The 23,889-nt window shown below is 36.8% G+C and overlaps 1 protein-coding gene across 11 annotated transcripts in view; it reads left to right on the plus strand.

The window, feature by feature from the left end:
* Positions 1 to 23,889, plus strand: part of CCDC38 (coiled-coil domain containing 38) — a 223,766-nt gene that overhangs the window by 45,287 nt on the left and 154,590 nt on the right. For all 11 annotated transcript variants that reach the window (XM_033951517.1, XM_033951516.1, XM_033951511.1 and 8 more), the window contains one exon: positions 2,062 to 2,243. In XM_033951517.1, the coding sequence (XP_033807408.1) occupies positions 2,062 to 2,243 (182 nt within the window). The remainder of the gene's footprint in view (positions 1 to 2,061; positions 2,244 to 23,889) is intronic.

Raw genomic sequence — 23,889 nt, forward strand, 5'->3', positions numbered from 1 at the left:
TTGGGTCTGGAAGACTTTTTTTTCTTTCAGTGGGCACAGATGTTGTGCGTGTGTTACACATGCACCATTAATAAAAAGTGGTACCGCCCCTTCCCCCCAACGACGGCCCCCGAAAAAAAGAAAGGCAGGAGGGACAGGTATTGTGCATGTGTAACATCTGTGGCCATCTAGGATGTCTTCTCTATGTTTCTGTACCTCTCAATGTGCAGGATCTTCCACTCCTAAGCCAGCCTCTTCCCCCTACCCAGTGGTATAGTAAGGGGGGAGGGGGCAAGTGTGGCAGTCCATCCCGGGCACCATGTTGGTAGGAGCGCCAGCAATCCTCCTCCTCTCCGTCCACCGCCTCTTCCCACAACTCCACTCACCTTTCCTTCCCCCACACCAGTAGTTGAAGTTGTTGCTCGTGGCGGCAACGTGCTCCTCATAACCCCGTAACATCATTTTTGGGTCGCAAGGAGCACTTGGTTGACTGCCATGAGCAACAACTTCAACTAGAGGTACGGGGAAGGGAACGGGGGGAGCGCAGAGAAAAGGGCGATGGGGGGGGGGGGCGCGCCACCGCCTTGGTCACCTCTCACCTTCATTACGACATGTCCCCCTACCCCTTTATCTGCATCTATCACTCATCCCTCTTGCTTTCACTCTCCTCCCATACTAGAATCTCTCTCCCCTCTCCCGAACCAGCATCTCTCTCCCCAGCCAGCATTTCTCACCTTGCCCCTGAGCTAGCATCTCTCTCCCCATTCGGCCCTAGCCATCACTCTTTCTCCCTATCCTTCCTGAGACAGCATTTCTCACCCCTGACCCCCCTAGCCAGCATCTTTCTCATCTTTGTATCCCCAAAGATAGCATCTCTCTTATCCCTATACCCCCCCCAGCCAGCATCTCTCTCACCACTATAGCCTTTTAGCCAGCATCTCATCTCTGTCCCCCTCCTGCCAGCATTTCTCACTCTCTCTCCCCTATTCCCCCTGAGCCAGCATTTATCACCCCATCCCTCCCTTGCCAGCATCTCCTACCCTCTCTCCACTATGACCAGTGACGCCGATTCCACTGGCAACCTGTCGCTGGCTCTCCAGGCTTCCCTCTACCGCAGTCCCGCCTGAAGAAAGAGGAAGTGACATATTGAGGGCGGGAACACAGCAGAGAGAAGCCTGCGTAGGCTGCCCAAATATGGCCGCAGAGATTGAGGGAGTGCCAATTTTGTACAACTTGGGCAATTTTGTACAAATTCTGCATTGTACAGTTGCACAGAATTCCACCAGAAGTAAAATCAGAAGCTAGTTGTGCACAGCTTGGGCCAGATACATCTAAATAATAACTCTGCAGTGAAAAGAAAGAGAGAGGGCCATCAGATAAGGCCTGCCAGTACCCAGAATGTTTATCTTGGCAGTATGACAGATGTCTCTGGGCTTGAGCATCCCCAAAGGATGAGAGTTCCAAGGAACAAGGAAGGAGGTTCTGGGGAAAGTGTATTAAAGGGGAAGTGTTTGGAGGTGGAAACAGAGGGGAAAAAAGAGAATTTTGGGAAGCTGTAGGAGAGTGAGGAAGAGAACAATAGTTGCTGTGACTGGAGTGGAAAAGGGAAAATATAGTGTGGAGGGAGGAGATCTGGCGAGAAGGTAACAGGTTGGAGAGCAGCTGCTGGAGACAGAAATAGGTAGGTGGTTGTCAATTTCTCAGTAATGAAGTGTGAGTACCATTTCTATATTTGTACATCCTGGGGGAACCCTGCCTTCTTACTCCTTTCTATGAGGAGGGATCCTGACCCTCCTCCTTCAATCTCAATGATTTAAAATGCTATATATGGCCCTTTAAATGGGAAATTTGGGGAGGAATCATGCCTATGCTCCCACCTCGCCCACTGTGCCATAGCTAAGAATAAGAGACTATGAATGGGGAGCAATTTTGACATTCCTGCCTCCCTTTTGTTTTCTGCAGCCACACCACTTATAAATAGAAAAACAGAGCTCTTGTTATGGTCCTAACCTTCCTTAACAGCATGTAACCCTTAAAATGCACTGTAGGACTTACTTGATCTTGAACTTTTACACTATATAGTGATATTGCAAGAAATGAAGAAATACTGAAGGAATTTTTGATGTATGAAGAATTCCTTAGAAAGCTGTCTCCCCCAGATTGGCAGGAACAGCAGTATAACAAAAAGATTGCACACAAAGCCAAGAAGAAAGAAAAAGAGAAAAAGAACAGAGAATCAGTCATGTTTCCAGCACTAGTAAAAAGTACGTAAAGCATTTGTGAAATTGGTTCTAGGTGTTTATACAATTGAAAATACCCAAAAGTCCATTAAAGGGGAAATGCTTCAATTTTACATTGTAACTGGTATTTTCTGTGGAAAAGCAGGATGTAGGTTTTTTCACATGTGAATAACATCCTCTACAGAACCCTGGTGCAGATGTTGCCCATTTTACTGATCTTTCCAGAAGCCTTTGACATGCCCTATTGTACATGAGCTAGTGTCTTCCTGCCTGCCCAGCTCATGTGGGATCTGCAGTTTTTCTTCATCTGCAAAATGGTGTAAAGACTTCTTGTCTTCTCTGTCACACAGCTGTTTCTCTTCAGTGAGATTTTGTCTTGCCTTCCTGCTCTTCTTTTGTGAGTAGCAAAGGTCCCTTTCTTGGGGGGAGGGGTTCCCTTGTTTCCTTATTTCTTTATTTTTTTCCAACCGTTTTGTTTTCTTATTCTTTTCCCTCACAGCTCAGAACCTCTCAGGCCTGAGTTGGCAAGGTTTTGATTTAAAAAACAACTAAAAAAATATTTTTGATAACTGAGCCATTTGATTTTGCTGCCACTATCTATCTTCCTTGTCATGTCCCAGAAATCTTCCAGTGGGTTTAAGCAGTGCACAGTTTGTGCTAGGACCATATCTATGACTGACCATTATGACATGTGCCTAACCTGTCTGAACCCTGACAAGAAGTCCTCTCAATGTTATCTTTGTGCTCAAATATAAAACAAAACACAGAAAAGTTGAGATGCTCTGCATGAGAGACTTTTTGACATGTTGAAATCTGGTCTGTTAACTTCTATATCAAAGGCATTGTTCCCTATGGTTTCTGGAGCTGCACAGAACACTGGAGATGCATCGACATCAAGAAGGTCTCCCCCTGCCTCAGTGTTTGGCACCAGTAATACCTGCTTGAGCTAAGCATCATTGGACTCCTCACCGAGGACTCAAAGTATTCCACATCATCCTCATTTGCACCGAAGGACCCCGAAGCTGGCATCAAGCGAAGGGAATGTAGCATCAGCATTGGTCCTCTACGAAGCACAATACCAGGAGCTCCAGGATTCTGGCCTCATCAGTACCTGAAAAGTGTCGGCACCATGAGGACTGCTCCCCCTCTATGGAAATGGTGCCAATGCATCAGTCTCCCTGAATCTGGGACCCCACAACAGGCTGTTTCCAAATTGCAAAAACCCAAAGAGAAACCCAATGGTTCTACAATAGAAAGGAGTAACCAAAAGCAAATAAATACTGTGGAAGAAGATGTCCGTGATTCAGGTATTTTATTAGGTCAACAAACGACGTATTCAACAATTCCAAACAAGATAATCCATATATGAAATGAATGTTGTGGACCCAACATGGTCCGTGTTTCGACTTAACCGCCTTCCTCCTATACTACTATTATTTCTATAGCGCTACCAGACGCATGCAGTGCTGCACAGAGTGCTGTGAAGTATAAGTGATTGTGTAAGAGCTTATAAAATGTTAAGAGAATAACGTGGAATGGGTGCATAGTGAGATGAGGATAGCACATAAGTGAATGTGTAATATGTGCCATGCGAAGTTAGAAGAGAATGGTGTGTAAATATGAAAATATGACAGAAAATGATCAAAAACATAGGCCGTGGAATGTGAAATACTTGTAAAAAATAGGGGTTACAGTGATAATTGGGGAAGATGATTCTGTGAGGAGTGAGTAGTGGCAACCTTATACATACCAAGGTCTACAGTTATTCGAGAAACAAACAAATGTGGATATTTTCTAGTTTGAGAAGATCAGCTTTGAAAAAAATAGTTTCCAATGAATATTGTTGAAAGATGGTTAAAGGTGTACAATTAAAACCATATAAAAGCATCATATAAAAACATCAAGTTTGAAACATAAGACTTAAACATTTTTATTGTAATATAAAATAAAAATAAAGGAATTAAAAACATTTTTATTTTATTTTTTTTATTTATAAATTTTGAATACATTTATAATATCCAATAATTCCAAAGGAAAAAAGGATAAATACATAAATCATTACATAATCAAACCATACATACATAATTCCTTTTAAGCCCACATTAATGGGGAGCACATATTGCTATTTCTAATCAAATAAATTCAGGAAAATAAAGGACAATAATTCTCGATTCAAACTAAAGAACCTTGAATCATTCCTTTAAAGTGGGATATTATTTAATTTAATTCTCCTCATATTCTCAGCTAAATGAAACAAATCTCATTTCTGTTCTCTTGCAACCAAAAATTGTTGTAATTGTATAGGATCCCAGAAAGCATACTCAATATCTTGTAACTTAACCAGACATTTACAGGGAAATTTCAGATAAAAGGATGCCTCCAGGGCCAAAACTATCCTTCAATTTCAGAAATTCTTTCCTCCTCATTTGAGTGGTCCTGGATACATCTGGAAAAATCCTAACCAAATCCCCACAAAATTTCATTAACCTATTTTTGAAGTAAAGTCTCATTATCAACATTTTATCCATCTCACTCAAGCACGTTATTACCAGGGTGGACCGACTCTGAATCACATCCTGTGTATCTTCCAAAAATTCAGTCAAGTTTACCTCTGGTGTGGTCAGATGGTCCACCTCCTGGGCAGATTCAAGTTTTTTTTTGAGGAATATAGTAATAATTATTTATTGGAAAATTCTCCACATTGGCCATTCCCAGTACTTCTTTAAAAAACTTCCTTAATAAGATTTCAGGTGACAATAAATGAGTTACTGGAAAATTGACCAAGCGGAGATTTTTCACTCTATTCATATTCTCCATAGATTCAATTTTAGAATGTATCACTGTAGAATCTTTAACAGCTGATACCAAGACAGCTTGTAGATTATTACATTGAGTTTCAATAGTATTTAATCGTTTATCCAAACAAACTAAGTTAGAGTCCATATTTTCTAATTTAGAAGAAACTGACTGAGAAAAGTCCCCCATTTGTTTCATTGTTACCCTGAGATACCCTTCAACTCTAGTTATTCCTAACCATAAGTCCTTTAAAGTAATATCCTGCGTTTCCTCTGTTCATGGATTTTCTTCCACTCCTCCAGAAAAAATCAATGGTTTAGGTATTTCAGTATAAACTAATTTACTTGTCTGAGTAGGTGAAACCGCTTGTCCATCGGATATAGTAGGGTTAATATTCCTACTATCACTGGATACCAGGTGAAGGGGAGGAGTCCGTTCGAGGGGACTTATTGAAGCTCCTGACAAAGAAGATTCAACATTTAATGGTACAACTGGTGGATTATCAGATAATAATGTTAAATGTCTATCCATGGGACCAGATACTACTGGTGTTGAACTTTTGGGTTTTATTTTTCTTTTCCCCATATTTCAAACAAGCATAATAAGAAATTTATAAGATAGATAATATTACCAGCCAGCTCCAGCTCCCGGACTCCTTGTGGCTCCCAAGGGGCCTTGCGTGCCCCTTAGGGCACGCCCCTTTGGCCACGCCCTGCGGCCGCAACCGCAGCGGCAGCTTCCTTTTAAATTGTAGAAGACTGTAGGAGACGGACCCGATGACGTCAGGGGATCCGTCTCTATCAATGCCTGTCGGCATTGGTAGCAAACGAGCAGGAACCGCTGCTGTAGGAGATCGGGACCCAGTACACAGCCCCTCTGCCAATATCCACCGGTAAGCTCAGGCTCCCAATGCTTCCGCGGCGGCGGCTTCCTTTTAAATTGTAGAAGACTGTAGGAGACGGACCCGATGATGTCAGGGGGTCCGTCTCTGTCAATGCCTGACAGGCATTAAAAACATTTTTATACAGAGGATTTTTTTTTTTTTAAATTTATTTATAGATTTCAAATAACAAATCAAGATAAAACTTGTACAGAAAGTGATTACAGCAAAAGAAACAGAAAAAAAAAATCTCATAATTTTACATAGGAACTAAATATTGCATAATCTCTCAAGTCCACCATAAGATCCATGATGTAGTATGAACGGAATAACAGGAAAATATTAACTACAGATACGTGGTACATGGTTAACTGATGTTCAGGCGTCTAATATCTTAAAGCCCTCATTTCTTTCCCTTCTCCAGGTGGGACAAGGAGAGAAGGGCCGTCAGCTGGTTTGGCTCAAAGAAAACATATTTCTGAGAATTATATTGTAATATACATTTGCAGGGATGACGAAGATAAAAAGTTCCCCCAAGAGCCAAAATTCCAGGTTTTAATAATAGAAACTCCTTTCTACGTCTTTGTGTATCTTTTGCCAAATCTGGGAACATTTGTATCTTAAAGTCAAGGAACTTTTTCTCTTTATTTTTGAAGAATAATCTCAAAAGCCAATTTTTATCCAATGTGATAGCCAAGGTCACAATCAATGTAGCAGATATTGCATTTTCTTTATCAGACAGTTCAAGTAAGGCAGATACATCAATTGGTCCTTGAATTCTTTCCTGAAAATCCTGATTTTTATTGGTTGTTTTAAATCTTTATTCATTTTTTTTGTGTCACAACAAGTGTTACAAATAAACTCAATAGAAACTTAAATACACACTTGACTAACTCATATATTAATATCAAGTTTAACATTAATATAATAATCCCCTGTCCCACCCTCCTTCCCAACCAATAATACATAATCAATTTTATTGTACATTCTTTAAATATTAATTTAGTATGTAATAATCAAAATTGAAAAGCCCACCCCATTTCCCTCTTTACAATTATCTTATCATGGGAAAAGTTCATTAGAGAAATCATGTTAACGGTCTTCAGATATTTCCAAGTTTTATTTATAGGAAAAATTATCCTTCTTTACAAAAATCGGTTAATGGTCCCCATATTTTTTTAAATTTATTCATGTATCCTTTGTGTGTTGCAATAGCGAGTTCCATTTTATATATGTGGCATACCGAATTCCACCAGAACATATAATTCAATCTATCATGTTGTTTCCAATTGAATGTAATTTGTTGTATTGCAATTCCAGTTAAAATAAATAAAAGTTTGTTATTACTGGATGAAATTTGGCTTTTTGCTCTCATAGTTGTTCCAAATAATATAGTATCATATGTCAAGGCTACTGGATTTTCTAACATTCTGTTAATTTGGGGCCAAATTGATTTCCAGAATGATAGGATAAATGGACAAAAGAATAAAAGATGATCTAATGTCCCAATTTCAATATGACAGTGCCAGCATCTATTAGATCTTGAACTATCTATTTTTTGTAAACGAGTAGGGGTCCAAAAAGCTCTATGAAGAAGAAAAAACCAAGTTTGTCTCATAGATGCTGACACCGTACATTTTAGCCTCCAAGACCAAAGTCGTGGCCATTGAGATGCACTAATTTGGTGTTTTATCTCAATGCTCCAAATGTCTCTAAGACCATTTTTTGGTTTTTTATTTATATATCCGGATATTAATTTATACCACTGTGCGGCTTTGTGACCTATTGAGTCCATCTGGAAACATAAGAATTCCAAACTGTGATATTTAGCGAGATCTTTCCATTCAGGGAACCCTTTCTGAATAGATTGCTTCAATTGCAACCATTTAAAATATTGTGTTTTATTGAGACCAAATTTTTGTTGCAATTGTGAAAACTCCAGCAATTTATCATTTTTAATTACATCATCCAAAGTGCGAATGCCTGCTATCATCCAATGTTTCCAGATGACTTTAAAACCGCCAATTTTGATCTTGGGGTTTAGCCATATAGTTTGGTTGGTTGATTTACTAATTGGAATTTGAGTAAGATTACTTATGTATTTTAGAGTTTTCCAGGTATCCATAAATATTTTATGATCTTTGTATAACCTTGGCATTTTGATACTAATTACATGATTAAGACGTAATGGAAACATAAGCCTCCATTCTAGCCAAAACCAGTCTGGAATATTATCTGTGGGTTCTGGGAGGATCCAATACATACCATGACGTAAGATATAGGCTTGATGATACCTATAAAAGTTGGGAAAATTTACCCCTCCCTCCTTAATTGGTCTTTGTAATGACGCTAGAGCAATTCTTGGTTTTTTATTAAGCCATATAAATTTTGTCAAAGTCCTATTTATTTTTGTATAAAACGAATCTTGAAAAAAAACTGGTATCATCCCCATTTGGTAACATACTACCGGTAAAATCATCATTTTTACAGTTTGTACTCTTCCCCACCAAGATAGATGCAAAGGATTCCATTGCTCACACATTTCTATTATTTTTTGTAATAAGCATTTTTCATTAATTTTCATTGTTTCATCTACTGTTTTTGTTATCAAAATTCCAAGGTATTTAATATATTCTTCCTTCCAAACAAAAGGGAATGTATCAAATAAACCTTTTGTACAATGTATATTTAGTGGAAGAATCTCTGATTTATTCCAATTAATTTTATATCCTGAAAAATTTCCAAATTTCTCAATCAATTCAAGTAGATGTGGAATGGTGGATTCTGGATTCTTCAGATATAGTAATAAATCATCTGCATAAGCAGATATCTTATATTCTTTATCTGAATGAGGTATACCCTGTATCTCCTTAGCTTGTTGGATGGCTAATATTAAGGGTTCTAAAACTATATCAAACAGCAAAGGGGATAAGGGACATCCTTGTCTAACTCCTCTCTGTAAATTAAATTTTTCTGAAAACGTATTATTAATATATAATCTAGCAGAAGGGGAGCTATACATTGTTTGTATCATTTGTATAAATCCAGGACCTATACCAAACCATTCCATTGCTTGATACATAAAAGGCCATTCTACTCTATCAAAGGCCTTTTCTGCGTCTAATGAAATTGCAAAAGTAGGTTCATTCATTTTCTTTGTTAAATATAACATATGGAATGTTAATCTGGTATTGTGAGATGAATGTCTTTGAGCAACGAATCCTGTTTGATGCATACCTATTATATGGGGGAGAGCTTTAGCTAATCTTAGCGCAAGTATTTTTGCTAATAATTTTCCATCTACATTTATTAAAGATATTGGTCTATAGTTTGAGACCAAAGTGGGATCTTTATTGGACTTTGGCAAAACAATAGTCAAAGATTCTGCTATAGTGCCTTTAATACAACCTTTATTGAGCTGATATTGATAGAGATTTAATAAATAGGGTAATAAAAAATTTTGAAATGTTTTATAAAATTCCACTGTATATCCATCACCACCTGGAGCGGATCCAACTCTAAGGGACTTCAAAGCTATTCCTAATTCTTTTAGTGATATTGGTTCTTCCAAACTTCGTTTTATATGTTCAGGAATTTTTGGACCCTCTAACATTTTTAAAAATTCAAAACCATCTTTTTCTTTATTTAGATAATTTTCGGAAGAATAAAGAGATTTATAAAATTTCAAGAATTGTTTTAAAATAGGTTCAATTTGTGTATATGTATTTCCATTTTCATCTTTTATTGCTATTAATTTTGTTTTTCTTTTTTTCGCTTTAAGATAGTTTGCCAATATTCTTCCTGATTTGTTAGAATTACCATAGTACAATGTTTGTTGAGAAAATAAATCTTTCCTAATCATCTTAGATGAGATCTCATTATATTTACCTTTTAATTTTAATAATTCTTGTTGAATAGAATATTCCCATTTTTCTATAAGTTTTGATTCTAAATTTTTTATCTCTTTTTCTAAGATTAAAAATTGTTTTTTAATTTGTTTTTTTAGAAAAGCCGAATAAGAAATTATTTGTCCTCTAATTGATGCCTTAAAAGCATCCCATAAAGTTTCTCTATTAATATCATCTTTATCATTTATTTGAAAAAATTCTTTCATTTTTGTTAGAAGATTTTCACAAAAGTTTTGGTCAACCAACAGTGTATTATCCATTTTCCAAATTGGTCTGTTATTATTTTGATCTGTAGTTTTAATTTTAATCCACACTCCACCATGGTCAGATAGAATAATTGGATCAATGGCAGCTTGTGTCACTTGATGTGCAAGATGATTTGAAGTAAAGATATAATCTATTCTTGAAAAGGAATTGTGAACATGAGAACAGAAAGAAAATTCCCGACCATCAAAATGAAGTATTCTCCATATATCTATTAAATCACAAGATTGAATCAAATTATCTAGTCCCATAGATTTCATAACTCTACTTGGGTTTTTATCTAATAAAGGATCCATTACAGCATTGAAGTCCCCTGCTACTATAAGATTTGAAGTAGCCAGTGGTATGATCAGTTGTTGAAGAGTTTTAAAGAATTCATTTTGGTTCGAATTAGGGGCGTATATATTGATTAACGTCATGGTAGTATTTCCCATATTCATTTCCACCATTATCCATCTTCCATGAATATCTGAAACTTTTAGTTTAAATGAAGCAGAGCATTTTTTATTAATTAAAATAGCAACACCTGCTTTTTTCCCTATAGCTGGTGAGAAAAAACATTTTTTGACCCAACCTCCTTCTAGCTTTTTAGATTCTATATGTGAGAGGTGGGTCTCTTGTATAAGGCATATATCTGCATCTTGCCTTTTTAAAAATGATAGTGCTTTTTTCCTTTTTATCATATGATTTAGACCGTTAACATTTAAAGACATAATTTTAATATCCATTTATTTTTAAATTTTCAGATATTAAATTATGTATATTTTCCCAATGTTTTAAGTATTTCATTTCTCTTTTTTCCTTTACACCCATGATTACCTTATATATTTCCCTTTTATTCCCTCCCATCCCTCTTATCCCTCCCTTCCCCCCCTCATTAATTACGAAAACTTGGATACGCAGGTTGAGGTTAGATTTAGATAACTCCCACAAGCTATTAATAATTATCTAAAGTACTACCATTTTTTCTCTATTTCTGTATATTTTCTCTTATTTTATTATTAATTATAAGAATAAGTAAAAAGTTTTTCATTCTTATATATTGAAAGATTATTTTCTATATTTGTATGTCTTTAAATCCATAAGAATGATTATATTACATTACTTATATCTAAGAACATTTCAATTACAATTCATTTCTTTTCAGGTGGTATATTATTTTTACTTTAAAAAGCTTTCATACCTGGGTATAATAAGTTTATCATGTTAAGAGCATTCTAATTTAGCCTCTTTCCTCAGAACTATAACAAGAGTCTTCAGCACAGGAATCCCCTCATTTCTTATGCTCACTATTTTCCTATGATTCACGAGAGAGTTGTCAATTAAGAGAAGCTAACAATCCCATCAGTGTTCTTGTAAACTCTGTCTCAATAGCATACTCTCCAGACATCTATGATTTTAAAGTATCTGAGGCCTGTGCAGACGAGATTGAAGTCCTGTGCCAAAAACTCTCCCTTTATCTCCCATAGAGGATTGCCAGGTTGAACAAATTGTGGGTACTAAAATTCAACTTAATAAATAAAAGAACAATTATCTATAAAGATGAAACATGAAATTTGAGATATATATTTTTTAAAAAACTTTTCAGGCAGTTTTTGCGTTTCAGATATATTCTTTTCATATATATCGTATTTGAAACGCATTTTAATGTATTTGAAACGCAAAATTAAACCTGAATTACCGCCTTCAACAGGAATTATAACAAACCAATCACTTCGTCTTTTTTTTTTTTCTTTTTTTTTTTTTTTTTTTTTATAATCTTCTCTGTGATTGAAGGATGATTCTCCTTCTCATCATTACTCCACCTTCAAAATTTCTCAACCAATCAGTACATCTTTAAGTTTGTTGAAAAAACTTTCTTCGTCATCATTTGAGTTCGGAGATGTGTTTCAATTCATTTTCGTTCTTGCCAGTAAGTTTATTCTATTTATTCTGAGTAGAATTCTAGAATTTTTGTATTTTTTTTCAGTTTTCTTGTTTTCCATGGAGAATGTTGCAAGTTGTTTAAGTCTTTAATTCGATCTTTGTGTGTTCTTTTTCCATTGCTTTCCGTTCCGATCTATCTTTAACCAATGTTCTTTTATTGAAGTTCATTATCATATAAGTCAAAGTTTTCACAAATTGGTCAATAGTCTTTAGTATGAACCCATTAAATGTTCTTTAGATTGTCATAGGTTGCTCCAGTTGATTCATAAATTCTTGTAGTTTTTTTGGATCCGTAAAGTTTTGCGTTTTGTTAGCAATGGTTACCTTCATAATCGCCGGGTAAAGGAGCCCAAATCTAGCTCCTAGAGATCTTAGTTGTGGTCTCATGTCTAAGAATTGTTTTCTTCTTGTTGCTGTTTCTTTTGCAAAGTCCGGGACAATGTATATTTTTGAATCTTGGCATTTAAGATTTTTGATTTCCTTAGCTATTTGGCATATTTCAATTGCTTGTTGATGTCTTAAAAGTTTGAAAATTAAAGTTCTTGGACCTGTTTGAGTGTTATTTCTTTGTGTTGGAATCCTATGAGCTCTTTCAATTTCCAGTTCCGTTTTAAATTTCAATGGTAGTATTTTAGGTAGAAATTTTTCAAGAAATGCAATCGGATCATTCTTTTCCACTCCTTCAGGTAATCCGATTATTCTTAAATTATTCCGTCTTTCACGATTCCGGCTGTCTTCAAGATTTTTTTTTATCTCTGTTATTTCTTTCCATATGATTTTGCTGTAATTCATATCTGTATTTAATTGTTCTGTAATATCTTCTAATGTTGAAATTCTATTTTCTGTGATGTCCACTCTTTTAGTTAGGATTGCAGCATCTTCCATTGCTTTTTGTAGTTTTTTGTTACTATCTAAGACAATTTCTTTTATTTGTCTTAGTTCTTCCATAACATCCAGATTTTTTTCTGTTGGTAATGGGATTTTAGAGGGTGTACCTGGCTCTGGTTTCGACCTCTTATTGCTTCCCGATGTTCCAGCTCCCAAGTCAGCTTTATTTTGTTTAGTTGAAGTCATATTTCAATATATATTTTAGTTTCTTTAAGAATATTTGGTAGTAATTCTTTTTAATATATTTGCATATAAGGAGCTGTTCGTTTATCCAACCATCCGTCCAAGCCACCCTCCTTTTTTTACAGTATTCTTAAAGCAACTGTAAGTTATTTGTCTTAGGTTCTATTGCTGTGAAAAAAAAAAAAAAAAAAACTGTCGGTAGTCTTTCTTTCTTTTTCTTCTCTTTCAAGCCCAATCTCAGTCTCTATGAAGGCAATAACATTCAAATTAGTAGCCTTTCTTTTCCTTAGATCTTTTTTAGATATGGCTGTTTATTCTTTTATAGATTTAATTTATCAAACTCGTTGTTGACATCTAGCTTCAGCGCTGAAAAAAAAAAATTGTAGCCTTCTTTTCTGGCTCTCCTCTTATAAGCCCAATCGCAGCCTTTACCGAGGAGAGCAATATTCCATCCAGTATATTTACTTTAGTCTTTCAATGTGTATGTATATGTATTTTCAGCGTCTCTCAATTGCCTTAATGTCACTTTTCTTCAGGTTAAAGAAATCATTAATCCTTTTATTTGTCCTTTTCTCACAGCCCAAACGCTGAAAAAACCTACAATCTCCTATATCTAATCTTTTCAATTACAGCAGCAGAGATTGATATTTATATTGATATTTATATATATTTATATTTATCCTACACAATTTCTTTTTTTCCCCCGAAGTTAGCAGCAAGGAAATAGTTAAAAAAAAAAACCGTTGCCAAGTAGATTTTACTGCAGACCTCGCTTCATCTCCAGCAAAGGACAGTTACTTCAAAACAGCTTATTTCCTTAGTATGACAGGCATCAGGCATTTCAAAAAAAAAACAAAAAAAACTTTTATCCCTGTCGCTAGGCAGCTCACCGGCAGACCCAGACTTTGTCAATCTTTTTTTCGATCCAAGATGGCCGCGGTCGTGGTGCACTGAGCAACCGCCTACAAAACCCCACCTTCGGGAAACTTTTCCTCTGGCGCTTTACGTTGCAGAAATTTGACCATGCCAAAGAGGAGGGGAAAGGGAGCCTCTTCGGCTCTACGGCGTCCCGGATTAGCCTCCTCTGGCAATACTGAAGAGCCGCTGAGACGGATTCAGCCCTCCACACCTCGCCTCCCAGGAAACAAAAACGGCACCTTTATCTCCCGATTCTCACCTTTAAAACATCTCTCCGACTCAATTAAGGAAGTAGACTTTAATTTATTATACCATCAAGAACGTAAAAAAATCTTTTTTTGTAGTTTTATCTGAAAATTAAGCTTGTTTATACGGAGCTTTTTCTTCACCCAACCGTCATCATTCGCGTCCAAGCCACGCCCCCCCCTGATTTTTATTGGGTAAATAATAGACCTGAGTGAAAGGAGGCAATGAATCTTCCGGTACTTCCAATATCTCCAACAAATAAAGTTTCAATATTTCTCTTGGAGTCACTATTGAAATTCGGGGAAAATTAATCAATCTAAGATTGTTATTTCTAGAGAAATTTTCAAATGTCTCTATCTTCCTTCTTAAATTAATATTATCCTTAATTAAAATATCCTGAAGCAATTTGGAAGATTTGAGTTGATCTTTAAAACTCTGAATATCTAATTTTGATTCTCCCAGGTCTTGTTTTATCTGAAGAACTTCCTTTTCCTGAGATTTTATTTTGGCCTCAATCTGAAAGTAATTAGTATTCACTGTTCTAACCAAATTGGCAGTCAGATCCCACAAAGCCTCCAATGTAACTTCTTGGGGCTTTACAATATTAAAAGTCTGCAAATTTGATAGTAGAAAATTGGGCTCACCAGCCAAAGGATCTTCTCCTCTCCGTTCCTCCTGGGTCGGGACTGACCCCAGTGTTGTAACATCCTCGTGTACATTCAGGCTCTGCTGCAAACTCTGAGAGCCTGAATCGTTGTTTGTCTCGCCGTTCCCAGCAACCTCAGGGTGGGAGCGCATGCCGACTTCCAATTACCTCTCCACCCCCGGGGAACTAGCGGCGCGAGGGTTGGGAGGAGGGACTCTCACGTACGGGGCTCAGCGAGATCTCATGAGCCCGAAGAGACGCCTCCAATCCGTCTCCAGGAAGCATCTCAAGCGGGGGCAACGCCAACGTTCCAATGGCGCCCTGCATCCGCCTCAGCAACTCCTCGATGTTGCCAGAGGAGACTGCACCAGAGCGCCGCGAGGTTGCAAAGGCACCCTTTCCTCTCCTCTTCGGCATGACCGAAATCAGCAACGGTAAACCGCCAGAAGAAGAAATTTTTCAGAGTAAGGCTTGTGGGCGGTTGCTCAGTGAACCACGACCGTGGCCATCTTGGATCCCCATGCAGAGGAGGATTTTTTTTTTAATGGTATCACCTGATCAACATATGAGTGCACTAAATCATGTTCTTTCAGAGAAAGAGAAACAGTGAGGCTATGTGACATAATCTAATGAGTGGAAACTGTTAAATATCAAAACAAGTATTATTTACAGATCACAATTTGAGAACACATATCCAAAGGAACATGAATTTAAGTAAGAACTTAGACTCTATAAGAGGTACATAGACAACATAGTCATACTTTGGAAAGGAAGTATCCCAAGATTACATCAGTTATTTTGTTGACTTAATTCTTGTGACTGCAATTTAAAATGGAATATCATCCAGACTGTATATTATTTTTGGTTACCTTTATCAAGAAAGACAAGTATAGTTTTTAGACCACCATTTACAGAAACCCAACAGACAAAAATAGTTATTTCCATTACTCCAACTTTCATCAGACACAAATATGGGGGGGAGGGGGGAGGGAAATTAATTAATTAATATATTTATGAATTTATTGAAGGAATTTCAAGTGTTGTATGATTGTCTTTCATGGTGTTCTTTTGTGCACTTGTTGTAAATTTGAAAATGAATAAAGATTAAAAAAAAAAAAAAAAAGACACAAATAAAGAAGAACTTATCCTATAGCCAGTTTTTGAGATTGAAAAAAATATGTTCATAACCCACAGAGTTTGAAAAACAAATAATTATAATGGCAAATAGATTCACACAGAGAGGATATCCTTCAGAATATATTAGTCACGGATGTTATCAATCTAAACTACCGTACCAATTCAATAAAAACCCAAATGAAGAACAAAGTAAATCACACTTTGCCAAAAAGTTCTTCTAAATTACTGTAGCTTAAATGTGCCAAAGCCAAAGGACATGTTAAAAGGTAAATGTTTTCACAACCTCATAAGTACAAATATCTAAATATATACAATATAATAAGTGTATATAAGTATGTCCTCAGTGTGAAAGCAAAAGCTCATGGAACAAAGCGTGCTCTGTTCATTTGCTTAACTCATGCAAGGGCTCTATCTGCCAAATGTCACACACCATCATTGTACCACCCTTGTGTGTGTCTTTTCAAATTAATTATAAAGTAATAAATGGTGAAAACAATAATTATGTTTGTGATAGTAGAATGTCTCTTGAAGCACACTATGGCCCCCTTTTATTAAACTGCATTAGCAGTTTTTAGCGCCAGGAGCCACGCTGAATGCCCCGCTCTGCTCCCGACACTCATAGAGTTCCTATGAGCATCAGGAGCAGCATGGCACCCGGCACTAAAAACCGCTAGCACAGTTTAGTAAAAGTGGGTCTATATGCAATATTCAATGAAAGCTCAAGTCTGAAATTAACTTACCTTAATAAACCGTTGGTATTTGCAGACAATAGCAGCTTGAGGCTGGTTAAGCAGTGAATCAACACTCAATCCTTCTGGCCAGCTTGGTTCAACTGAGCTCAATTTTGGGGACCACCCCTTCATCAAGAACCCTATGAGTCTCCAAATTTTGCTGTGGGATAACTCCAAACAATGTAAACCGCTATTAGCAAGAGCTTCCAAAATAATTAGTACCTGGAAGGACGGACTTGGGCACTACCGCTTTTCAGAAGATTTCCAAAAGACGTCATCTTAAAATAACTTTATTCATCTGAACAAGCTGAAGCTAAGAAACACTAAATAATCGTATTCCATTCTATACAATCGTTAAGTCCTTTGGGAGACACAGTATTTAATTAAAAAATCCAATACTGCTCCCATAGTTGTATCTGCTTTTTATTATCAGCAAGGGGGTTTGGTAAAGATTCAATAACAAACCATTTGAGGTCTTCAAAGCTGTGTTGTGAACTTGTACAATGGGAAACCAGTGGGGCAGTTATCGCAGCAGTTTGCAGATGGCTTTTGTGTTCTGTTAATCTGATTTTCACTTGTCTTGTGGAAATTTCATGCTTTATACACCCTAGGACCAACAAACAATATAAATTGAATTTCAACAGTACCTGCAATACTGAAAATGTCATCTATATCATCATTTGCTTGTGCAAATTGCTATACATTGGGTAAACCAAAAGGAAAATCAAAGCACGTATTATTGAACATAGAAGCTGTATTTTGAGGAAAGTTATGTCCGCTCCGCTAGTCAATCATTGGCATGAATTTGATCATACTATTCAGGAGCTTCAATTTTTTGTGTGCAAAACTATTACGCCTCCAAACTAGGTACCAAAACATTAAACACAAAAAATTTATTCCTTCTGGTGCGACAACTCACTACCTCACCGAACCAAGACTCCACAGGTCACCCCAACAAAATCACTGCACAGGAACTGGCAGACTTCTTTCTAAATAAAATCAAGACAGTCCAATCCAATGTAGCCAAAGCGATTATCACGGAACATTCTCCTGACATGCCGAGGCATTCCACAGAGCCTATTAAAGCAGACCGAATCTGGACTTCATTCTCAGATACAACAAAACTATTATCTAAACTGTTAGCACGTCGCAGTCCCCTAGACAACTGCCTCACCTACCTCCTTGCAACCCCGCCCGAACAAATTATCATCTGGATCACCAACCTCCTCAATACCTCCTTAAATCAAGGCCAACTACCAGAAACAATGGGAAAAATTGCTCTTACTCCCATACCAAAAAATCCAAAGGCAGATCTCTCCATGTCCTCCAACTACAGGTCCATCGCTGGCATACCTATTCTAACAAAAATCATCGAGACCCACGTAAGTAAACAACTTGCAACCTACATCGAGCAACATTCATGTCTCCACCCGACACAATTCGGATTCCGTCAACAGCACAGCATCCTCACTCTAATCACAAAAACCAAACAACTACTCAGCACGGGACATCAGGCAATACTCCTGCAATTTGACATTTCAGCTGTCTTTGACTCCGTGGATCATCACCTTCTAACAAAACTGTCAGAAATTGGTGTAACTGGTACAGTGCTAAAATGGTTCTCTGACTTCCTACAGAACAGGAAATAAATACATTGTCAAAAAGAATGAAGAGATCTCTAGCCCCTGGAAAGCCTTCTGTGGGGTGCCTCAAGGTTCTCCACTTTCCCCCATCCTGTTTAACCTCTTCATGAGCTCCCTCGGAAACATCAAATTTGATGATGAAAGCATAATGTCCTACTTAGATGACATTCTGCTCCTCATCCCCATAACCAACAACCAATCAGATGTCACCAACAAAGTCTCAATCAACATTGAAAGAATCCAAAATTGGGTAACAGTCAACAAGCTAAAACTAAACCAAACCAAAATCTTATACTTCCACACAGCCCAACAGACAGCACCGACAAGCATCACTTTCCGTTCAGGCCACACCGTCGCTATCGATAAAACCTCCAAAATCAAGACCATATTTATGTTGCAACTGTGAAAAATCAAGCAGTTAACCATTTGAAATAACTTCATCTAAAATCTTTATACCTGCAATAATCCAATGTTTCCATATGACTTTAAATCTTCCAATTTGAATCTTGGAGTTTAGCCATATACTTTGAGTTGTTGACTTATGTATTGGGATAGATGTAAAATTACTGACATATCGTAATGTTTTCCATGTATCCATTAATATTCTATTCTCTTTATACACTCTAGGCATCTTGATACTGAGAACATGACATAAACGTAAAGGAAACATGAGTCGCCATTCCAACCATAACCAGTCAGAGGTATCTTCCATGAGCTCTGGGAGGACCCAGTACATACCCTGGCACAAAATATAGGCTTAATGATACCTATAAAAATTTGGAAAATTTACCCCACCCTCTGTAATTGGTTTTTGTAAAGATACTAAAGCAATTCTAGGCATTTTACCCAGCCAAACAAATTTTGTAAGAATACGATTTAATTTTTTATAAAAGGATCCTTGAAAAAAAACTGGTATCATACTCATTTGATAACAAACCACAGATAATATTATCATTTTGATAGTTTGAACTCTCCCCCACCAAGAAATATGTAAAGGATTCCATTGCTCGCACATTTGTTACCTTCTTTAATAAAAAATTTTCATTCTTTTTCATTGTGTCTTCCAGCGTATTTTTTATCCAAATACTTAATATTTTAATCCATCTTCCTTCCATACAAAGGAGAATGAGTCAAACAAGCCCTTTGTACAATGCACATTGAGTGGAAGAATTTCTGATTTGCTCCAATTTATCTTACATCCTGAAAATTTTCCAAATTTCTCTATCAACTCAAGCAATGGAATGGTAGTTTCTGGATTTCTCAAATGAAGCAGTATATCATCTGCATATGCAGAAACCTTGTATTTCCGATCTGAATAAGGAATACCCTGTATCTCCTTCACTTGCTAAATAGCTAATAACAAGGGTTCTAATACAATATCAAAGAGCAAAGGAGATAAGGGTTGCAACTGAAGCAGGCTATTCAGGAGGGATTCCCTGAATGGAAAAACCTCAATAATCAATATAGTTTGGAGTTCTTATGCTTTCAGGCGGACTTCCTGGGACACCAGGCCACACAGTGGTATAAATTGATATCTGGATTTATGAATAAAAAATCAAGAACTGGTCTTAGAGACATTTGGAGCATTGAGATTAAGCATCATATTTCTGCGTTTCAATGGCCACAAATTTTGTTCTTGGAGGATGAGATGTACAGTATCCGCATCTATGAGACAAACTTGGTTCTTTTTGTTACATAGAGCATTTTGGACCTCAGTTCGTTTACAAAAATTGGATAGCTCTAAGTCAAATAGATGCTGGCATTGTCATCTCGAGCCAGGGACTTTAGATCATTTACTGTTCTATTGTCCATTAATTTTGGCCTTTTGGAAATCAATATGGGGCCAAATAAATTGTTTATTGGAAAATTCTGTGGCATTATCGTACGACACGATTTTATTTGGAATGTCAATGAGAGCAAAGAGCCAAATTTCATCTAAAAACAATAGGCTTTTATTGATTATGACAGGGGTCACCATACAACATATCATAAGTAACTGGAAGAATTGGAGTAGACTTAATTATAGTTTTTGATGGAACTCACTTTGTCACATTTATAGAATGGAAAAAACAATAGCTATATAAAAAGGAAATTATAATAAATTTAAGGAGATAAATTATTGTAATGAATAGATACCATTTTTCCAATATAAGAATATTGCAATATGGGGATGGGTTGGGGGGGTTCTGAATTTTATCAAATGTTTAGGTCAATAGAAAATAATTTTTATAAAATATATTTGATTATATATATTATAGTAGGGATGGGAGGGAAGGGATAAAACTTTGTTTTAATGTTGAATATGATAGAAATTCAAGTGATGTATTCAATTTCAATGTTGATTATTGTTACACTTGATGAAAGATGTCAAAATGAATAAAGATTTATAAAAAAACAAAACACCCTCCAAAATCCTAGGCTGCATTCTTGATTCCACACTAACCATGGAAGCTCAAATCCCTAATATTCGGAAAAAGTCCCTCTTCACCATGGAGCAACTAAGACTCATCAGACCATACTTTCATCAACATCATTTTGCTCTGATTGTGCAATCGATGATCCTACCACAGCTGGACTACTGTAACTCCGCCTACTTGGGAATCAACAGCGCACTGATCCATAAAATGCAACTCATACAAAACACGGCTGTAAGACTAATTTTCAACCTGAAAAAATACAACTCGATATCAGCCGACATCAGGCAACTACACTGGTTACCCATCCCATCACGAATAAAATTTCAAACTTCATGCATCTTATACCATATAATTCACAGAAACTCAGCAGCTCCACTCATCCAACTCTTCTCAAAGGTATTGCCTACCTCCCACAGAACTCTTAAGGATACTACTAAACCTTCTCTCAACAAAAAATCTCCAATATAAGCGCTTACCTTCCTAGGAGTGAAAATCTGGAATGACCTTACTGAAATGACCAAAATAGAACCCAATTACACCACATTCCGGAAAAAAACTAAAAACCAACCTCTTTGACACTTGAATTTCTCAGATCTCCCCCTGCCCAAATTTTCCCCCTTTTTTCTCCTCCCCTTTCTTTCCCCTTCCCTCTCCATTCCTCTCTTCTCTTTGTAAGTCGCCTTGAGCCTGCCTAGGTATGTGCGACGCAGAAATAGAAGATTAGATTGGAAATCAAAACACAAATTATTGAACATAAAAGCTATATTTTGAGGAAGGTTAGTCCGCTCCGCTAGTCAATCACTGGCATGAATTTGATCATACTATTCAGGAGCTCCAATTTTTTGTGTGCAAAACTTTCAGACATCGGTGGAGACTTAAATTGCATACTACATCAAGCAGAACAGAGGGCAGTCTTTGAAATCAACACTGTGACTCCTGCTGGCCTCAACTTAGAAGTTGATTTTGTTTCTTTTCTATAACTCATTCTTAATGTGTTTATTTTCATTTTTATTTCAATGTGTAAAACAAGCAACCAATAGCATTGTTCTTATGCAATTGAAACTATAAGTCTAATTATATGCGATTAGCCTTATTTCATGTATATAATATCACATCATTTTAAACTCATTTTGGGTTTATGCGGTATATAAACCCAAGATTTAGTTTAGTTTAGTTTAAAGTATTTACATATATAGCTATGGGTCTACATGATTCTAAAAGGTTTTTTTTTTCATGTATTTCACAACAGTATGGGTTTATTTGAATGTTTATTCTGTATTTTCTATCTTTTTTAATCGCATTTGATCTTATCTACACATATAGATGAAATCAAATTCATTAAGCTATCCCACATGTACCTTTTGGGCTACTCACATATATACTTTTTACAGTCAAATATAATTTTTTATTATTCATCTCTGATATAATTGATAACTTACTGCCCTTGTTTTCCACTTTTTGGTTATTCAGAGAGTGCACTTATTACATGTTTTTTCTTTTTACTTTTATCCAATATAATATTTTGATTGTCCCGATTTTAGATTTAGCGTTATATACTTGGTACATGTCATCTGAAGTACCTGATCAGGAAGGTGTTGTTTTTGGTGGCGGTCACTTGTCATGCCCTTGTAGCGGATCCACCTTGCACAAATTTCATCATAACAGAGTAGTTCTCCATACACATCGGGGGCAGCCATTTGTAAATGCACTTTATCCAATTGGTATCTCTTGTATTTATCCCTGAACTGGGCTGATTCAAGAGGATCATATGGCTCACAATGTCAGAGCCATGGCTGCTCAGTAGGACACTTGAGATTTGCCTCTATTGTGGAGATTTGTAAAGCTGCAATGTGATCTTCAGTTTGCATGTTCATGTTTCACTAGTGTCTTGAACAGAATATCTGATATGATAGCCGGTTTGGTCAGAAAGTCCTGCAGAATTTGTTTGGAGTCTAGAATCCAACTTCAGTCTCTTAGGCCCATTCTTTTTTGTCCCAGGCTGCACATTCACAACAAGACTGTTTTTTGTTGTCATTATTGGTTCTGTTTGGCTGCTATATGATGATGTCAGTGAACCTGGTAGCTAGGGATTCCCACATGTGAAAAAACTATATCCTGCTTGTCCTCTGAGAAAGTGAAGGGTAACAGGTATTCTCTGAGGACAACAGGACATATATTTTCACATACACTTCTACCTCCTCTAGGGGTTAAATTCTTTTTGCTTTTTATCCGCCTGCTGTGCTGGTCCTGCATGATCAGGCAGGTGGGAAGGCACAAGAGCACACATGGTCAGGCCTGCCAAAGGTTTCTGGAAAGATCAGTTCGCTGGGTAGTATCTGTACTGAGTCTCCATAGATGAGAATATGTTTTACTCTCCTTGGAGAATACCTGCTACAGGTAATAACTTTGCTTTTTATTGTATGTTTGAACATTCCCTCTGTATAGATGATATAATTCTATATTAAAATATATTCCAAAGCTTTAAAAATGTTACTTTTTTTTTTTTTACATTTTATAATTTTAATTCATTTTACAACTTACATCAAGTGTATCAAGAAATAACATTTGAATTGAAAAAACATCACTTGTATTACTATTATTATCATCAACTGACATTCATGAAAGTTAACCTCCCCTCCCATCCCTATCACATCAAAAATATTCATTTATATTATATTATACAATATACATTCTATTAATATATCAAAAAATCATCCCTATCCCCTCATTTCAATTATCTTATGAAGGGAAAATGTTTACTACTCATTACAAAAGTCTGTTAATGGTCACCAAACATCTCGAAATTTACCAAAATAGCCTCTCTGTGTGGCTAATGCATGTCAAAGCAGCTCCTGATTGGTGAGGGCCGACTTTAGTGCAGGAAGAGGCGGTCGGAGCTTACTGCGAGTGATTTCCTTCACTCGCAGGTGCTCCGGCTGCTCTCTCTCCTTCCTCTCCGGCTACCCTTTCCTGCCTGGTCATTCATGGTCAGAAAATACCGCGAATGACCGGGACCGCGAATCGCCGACCAGGGGAGTACTGCATACTGTATGTACTTGTATTGCAAGACATTGCTTGTATATCAAG

The sequence above is a fragment of the Geotrypetes seraphini genome, chromosome 7 (genome assembly GCF_902459505.1).
Source record: "Geotrypetes seraphini chromosome 7, aGeoSer1.1, whole genome shotgun sequence".
In the NCBI taxonomy this organism is placed as follows: domain Eukaryota; kingdom Metazoa; phylum Chordata; class Amphibia; order Gymnophiona; family Dermophiidae; genus Geotrypetes; species Geotrypetes seraphini.